This window comes from Pipistrellus kuhlii, unplaced genomic scaffold (assembly GCF_014108245.1).
Source record: "Pipistrellus kuhlii isolate mPipKuh1 unplaced genomic scaffold, mPipKuh1.p scaffold_m20_p_3, whole genome shotgun sequence".
In the NCBI taxonomy this organism is placed as follows: domain Eukaryota; kingdom Metazoa; phylum Chordata; class Mammalia; order Chiroptera; family Vespertilionidae; genus Pipistrellus; species Pipistrellus kuhlii.
Genome location: NW_023425529.1, coordinates 186,418,753 through 186,425,210, shown reverse-complemented (window position 1 = coordinate 186,425,210; position 6,458 = coordinate 186,418,753). Strand labels below are relative to the sequence as shown.

The window sequence follows — 6,458 nt, the reverse complement described above, 5'->3', positions numbered from 1 at the left end:
CTCTCCCCCAAAATGTAAGATCAGCCAAGGACGTCTCAGAGGCGGAAACGCTAATGGAACTGCGCCTCCCGCACTGCGGGACCGTGGTGGCGTGTAGCTGGGAACGGACCCGCACCCGGTGGCACTCACACTGTCCTCGGGGCCAGAGGGGCTGGGAACGAGCTGGCGGCCAACAGGAGTGGTGCCAGGTGGAGAAAATGGCCCAGATACGGACATAACATCACCGGAAGGTGAAAGAACCATCCTTTCAGGAGATCCGCCTGCTCTTGTCTCCCTTCAGGAAAGCAGGGGGATGGCAGTCCCCAGAAGGGATGTAGCAGGGGGCATGGCAGGCACCAGGGGGATTAGCAGGGGGGATGGCAGCCACCAGAAGGTATACATAGATGGAAGAAATGGGCTGCTCAACTCCAGAGCCAACTTCTGAGCTGAGCGCTTTGCCTCCCAACAGGGAGGACACTGTTTGTGAGAAATGGTCACAGCCTTTTGTGGGCCTGGGCTAGATGGTCCATGGGCCAATGTGCAACCATCACCGTTCAGAACAAAAGTTCTTGTTCGTAGATGTGCTGTGTGAGTGAACACTGTCAGGCTGCCTGGTAACTCTTCGTGTCTAGTGAGGAAAACGTGACAGAGGACAGTCACCGTCCTGCCACCCTCTCCGAGGAAGCCTGCTGCTCATGGTGGTGAGCATGCCGGCTGCCCTCCACAGCGCCCTGTGCTCGCTCTGCACCATTAACTGCTCTGTGTGCTTTCCACAGGCTGTGGCCCAGTGACAAATGGGTTTTGAATGGAAGTGATAAGAAGAAGCAGCCCGCGTATGGATAAAGGACCACTTTAATTTACTTCTCACTGAAATATAAGCCGGAGGAGGCAGTTCTGTCCCTTTAACATGGCGGCGGCAGCCCGTCTGCAGAAGCAGGAGGTGTTTCCACGGTGGCGTGTCCAGGGCCACGCGGCTCCCTCTCGGGGCTCTGGGCCGCTTCCCGGGGATTGCTCCCCTAATTGCCAGCGTTGCCAATGTTTGCTGGAATATTTAAAAGACAAAACAAACCAAAGTGAAAATCAGTTGTGTGGTCATCAGCTATGTGTGCGGCCACCACCGTTTCTGATATGCCACACGTCCGCACAGCGAAGGCCACAGGCAGAGCTGGGCTCACTCTGATCGTAGCCTTAAACAAACTCTCGGCATGGCACCCACCCCCAGGAGTCGCCAGCGGTGCCTAAAAATACCCGCGGCTCATGTTGATCCCGAGTATGACTCAGCTGCTTTTAAATGTTGCTGCAGAAACAGCCGAGGCCGCTGCGCACGATGCCAGCGCCTGGCTCTGGCACGCACAGAGCACACCCAGAGTTCTGAGCGTCCAGCCCTCCGGTCCCTGCAGGCCACTCATTCCTCCAGGGAGGGTCCTGTCACAACTAAGAAATCTACATTCTTTGTCTACATTCTAGCATTGTTTATGCTAGATATACACTGAATGGCCAGATGATGATGATCTCTGAACACATAATAATCTGGCCACTCAGTGTGTATCCTATAGAATAAAAAAGGCTATTATGCGAATTGTCCCTTGGACCAGCAGGTAGGCCAGCCAACCACCCATGTCCAGGCTGGCCGGACCCCACTCATGCATGAATTCATGCACTGGGCCTCTAATATACAATGAACAAAGCAAAACAAACAAATAAATCCCTCGTCACAGATAAAAAGCTAAAAATGAAACCACAGAAAAAGCACATACGTAGAACAGGAGCAGCCTGTTGCTTTGAAGCCCATGTTTTGGCCCTGTGGCGAGCAACCAGGGCAGAGAAGTGGTCCAGAGTGAGTTCTCCCACGTTCGGCTTGACTTCAAACCGGCCTGTAAAATAGACACACGTCGTTTCTTAGGGATTCACTGTGGCCATTGGCAAAATAAAGCCCCATGATTTAGAAATCCAGCCAATTGTATAATTGTATCCATTTTGTCATAATCCTAAGAGTTCTGTGACTAGGACTTAACCCCCATCTCCTGTATCATTCACCTCCTTCATGCACAAAAGAGTTGCTTTAAAAAGTTACTTTAAGCCCGGCCAGTGTGCCTCAGGGGTTGAGCATGGACCCATGAACCAGGAGGTCTCAGTTCGATGGATTCCCTGTCAGAGCACAGGCTTGGGTTGCAGGCTCCATCCCCAGTGTGGGGAGTCCAGGAGGCAGCCGATCCATGATTTTCTCTCATCGTTGATGTTTCTCTCTCTCTCCCTTCCTCTCTGAAATCAATAAAAATATATTTTTTAAAAATCAAGGACATCATAAGGCAGGAGGGCCATGGCTCCTAAGCAGGAAGGGTAGAGAATGCTGTCATAGAGCATGCTCAGGGGAATGGGAAGGCATTGGTGATATTCTGTTTACAAGGGGGCACACAAGTGTATATGCATTATACACATGCACGTACGATAAGCTTTAGTGTTTGAAGACATACCAAACATCTGAATGAAAAACCCACAGCTCTGTCTCTGCTCCAATTCACAAGTGGAACGAAGAAGACACACAAAGAATGACAGAAGATGGGAGAGCGGACAGGCTGGAGGAAGGACAAATATCTGCCCCACAATGGATTAGGGAGGGAGGCCAGGTTACCGCTCTCCGCTCCTTCCGAGACTAGAGTAAGATGGCTCTTCGGAACACGGGGTTCACAAAAGGGAGAGAAATCCTGATGGCCTGCGCCACCTCACTCCCGAATGGCTTGGGTGCCCAGGTAAGGACGAGGTCTCCCAGCGTCCGCCATCAGGAGATCAGGCTCCCAGGCACAAGGGGTGTCCTGAATAAGGGTGAAAAAAGCCACCACCACCACAAGACGCCATGGGTTGACCCCATAGGCCTGGCCATCTACACACCAACAGCTACTGCAGAATGGACAGCACTGCCCGCAGGCCGGAGAGCAGCTAGGGATCCAGCACTTACACCCCGACGGGCTCTCACACACTCCTGTCCTCCTTGGTCTCCTGAGTGATATGGACACTCTGAACCCCCACAATATTTTACACAAACAGATTCACGTAAAAGGTTTTCTAAAGAGAAACGTGTCTATACACTGGTCACCTATGCTTTCCTCAAAACGAATAAGTTAAAACATAAACCAGCCGGACAAAAACAGTTCATCCCACGGCTTGCATAACAGGGGCATGTTCCCGTTACACTGGTGACCGGAGACGGCAGACACGAGTGTCTTCCCTTCATTCGGGCCAAGAGGAGCATTGTTAGGTGCGGAGGAATTCCGCCGAGGATTTCCAAGGAAAACTTACTTGGGTGCAACTTTCTGCTCAGTTTCCTTTGCAGCATCTGCAAAAGGAAGAGGAAGTCGATTTTCAGCTCATTGCTGAGCGTGCTGGGGTTGCTCATGAGTTCTGACAAGCGGATGTTGTCCTTGATGAACTTGGAGGCCGTGGACCGGGGGAGCAGAGGCAGTTGCATCTGGTAGCTGTAGTCGGTGAAGTTCACGAGGTCATCCTGGATGCTTTGCGTTCTGGAAATAAAATAAATAAATAAATAAATAAATAAATAAATAAATAAATAAAAACACACAAAATACTGTTCACGAGCCCCATTCTGGGAGTGAGATGGGCAGTGCCCCAAGTTTGAGGTGAAGCAGCATTTCCCAGAACCCCCAGCTCACTCACTCCTGGTGCGTCAGCAAGGTGTGCACCTCCTGGATCAGGATTTCCGGCACCCCGGCTTTGCAGTGGATCGTCCCGTAGACCAGTTCTCTGGGCAAGCTGATTTTCTTTTTGGCCAGGAACTGTAATAGAGGGAAGAGAACATTAGCCTCGCGAGAATTCCTATACCAACGTTCAGTCGCTATGGATTCACGTCAATCCCCCTTTTCTCTCTCCACTGATTGTCTCTGCTTCACGTGCTCATTATTAAACGATGTTATTGGGCAAGAGAGCCATGACATCCCACTCGTCTGTGGAGTGAGCGCGTCAATGACCTTTTCTACCTCAGGAAGCAAGCTGCCAACTCGGCAGTATCACCTCCTAGGCCAGTGATACTCATTCGTCAACAGAGCCAGATATCAACAGCACAATGACTGAAATTTCTTGTGAGAGCCAACTTTTTAAAACGTAAACTTCTTCTAGACTCGCCCAGGCTGTGGTATTTTGTGGAAGAGCCACACTCGAAAGACCAAAGAGCCTCATGTGGCTTGAGAGCCGCAGTTTGCTGACCACAGTCCTAGCCTATCACGTCTAAAAACCCAGACCTTTTATTTTTTTTAAATATATTTTATTGATTTTTTTTTTTTACAGAGGAAGAGAAAGGGTTAGAGACCTAGAAACATCGATCAGCCACCTCCAGCACACCTCCCACTGGGGATGTGCCCACAACCAAGGTATCGATACATGCCCTTGATGGGAATCGAACCTAGGACCCTTCAGTCCACAGGCCCATGCTCTATCCACTGAGCCAAACCGGTTTCGATGAAACCCAGACTGTTGAAAGCGCCCACGGAACAAAGCTGTCCCTGGTTGCGAATTTACCTTTTCTAACTGCGCCCAGTTATCCAACTTGACCTTCAAGGAAGTGCCGTTTACAAAGGATGCCAAGCTGAGGTCCCAGGGGTAATGTATGGCGAATATCTCTGCTATCAGGTAGCCATTGGAGAAATCCCTGCTCCTCGGCAGAAAGGACAGGAGATGACATGGAGTCACTTACACTCTGTGCTCCAGTTAACACCGAGCTAACCGTCTGTCCTGACAGCCAGGACCTGGTCTAGTGACTCTGAGGAGCCTCGGCTGTTTTAATACTCTCCGCTCAGTAGTCACCAAAGCACCCTACCTCGGTCAGAATAGGTGTAAAATGTAATGATGGATTGAATGAATGATTTTATGAATGATTGAATGAATGATTGAATAAATGATTGAATGAATGATTGAATGATTGAATGAATGATTGAATGAATGATTGAATGATTGAACGATTGAATGAATGAATGAATGAATGATGAATGAATGATTGAATGAATGATTGAATGAATGATTGAATGATTGAATGATTGAACGATTGAATGAATGAATGATTGAATGAATGATTGAATGAATGATTGAATGAATGATTGAATGAATGAGAAGCTCTATCACCCTGTCCTCAGGCTGCTCCCTAAGGGTGCGGGGGTGTATGTGGGCCCGGGCGGCCTGGAGGAGGCAGGCGCGGGTCCACCTGCGGCCCACCTGCTGATGTTCCTGGGGAAGAAGGTGAGGTCCAGGCTCTGCAGCCAGCGCAGGATGGAGCGGGACAGGCGGGACCGCCGGGGCGGGTGCGGGTAGACCAGGCCCTTCCTAGGCCGCCCCGAGCCCGCCTGGGAGGGCTGCGAGGAGGAGAGGTGAGGCAGCTTGGCCTGGGCTGCCTGTGGCATCTGCAACAGCGCCCTCTTCCCTTTCTTCCTGTGGATGGCTGCCCTGTGGCTTTCTGGGTTTCCATGGCAGCGCCCAGAAAGGGGGCGGGGCCTCTGGGGCGGGGCCTCAATGGGGAGGGCGGGGCCGGCCTGGTGGGAGCTGGGCCTCCTTGCAGGCTTCCTGGGCCTCCTGATTTGGGGATCTGAAGCTCTGCCTTGGGGGGCGTGATCCCTGTGAGAACTGGACGTGGACATGGTCAGGGGAGCTTCAGCCTGGGGTGGGAGTGAGGGGCTTCAGGCTGTGTTCCTATCTGCCCCCTTGAGGTTTACTTTTCATTTTTAAAATATATATGTGTATATACGTATATATACATATATAAAATAAAAATTTTTAAATAAACAAATTTGAAAATTTAAAAACCAAAAAACATATATATAATTTTTTGTCTTTTTTAAGTGTTTTTAATTTCTTTATTAAGGTATTACATATGTGTCCTATCCCCTCCATTCCCCCACATCCCCCCACTCATGCCCTCAGCCAGCTGTTGTCTGAGTCCATTGGTTAGGCTTATATTTTTATTGATTTCCGAGAGAGGAAAGGAGAGGGAAAGAGGGATAGAAACATCAGTGATGAGGGAATCCCTGACAGGCTGCCTCCTGCAGGCCACACTGGGGTGGAGCCTGCGCCCCCAAGCCGGGCGGCAGGGTGGGGTGGACGTTTCACTGTAGGCCTGTGGGTGTCGGCCCAGCGCAGCCTGCTCCAGCCCAGCGGGGTAAGGAGCGGGTGGGAGGCTGAGGGGACAAGGGCAGTGTTGTTTGGAAACTGGAAACCATACAGCTTTCCCTCCCAAACACCGATGGGAAAAAAGGCCTTGGAAATTAAATGTTCAATGTCTGAATGTTTAATAAAATGCTTAACATCGGAATAAAAGTTTAATGTCTAAATGCACCCGTTTCCTTGGTTATTACAGGAAGTGTTATTGTGTAGTATTTGGAAACAATTTGTAGGTTGGATTTTCCCACCTCCTGTGCGTGCCCCAGTGCGTGCAGTTCATTCACTCAGTCTCACCCCGTCCCTCCTGGGTGCCCAGCACC

General features: G+C 50.4%; 1 protein-coding gene across 1 annotated transcript; it reads right to left on the bottom strand.

The window, feature by feature from the left end:
• Positions 1 to 247: 247 nt before the first annotated feature.
• SPATA4 (spermatogenesis associated 4) lies at positions 248 to 5,893 on the bottom strand. The gene is made up of 7 exons (XM_036457152.1): positions 5,890 to 5,893; positions 5,200 to 5,437; positions 4,510 to 4,639; positions 3,652 to 3,770; positions 3,277 to 3,497; positions 1,737 to 1,853; positions 248 to 456 (listed from the first exon to the last, which is right to left on the bottom strand). The coding sequence occupies exons 1-7, from the start codon at positions 5,891 to 5,893 to the stop codon at positions 248 to 250; spliced, it is 1,038 nt and encodes a 345-aa protein (XP_036313045.1).
• Between the last annotated feature and the right edge of the window lie 565 nt (positions 5,894 to 6,458).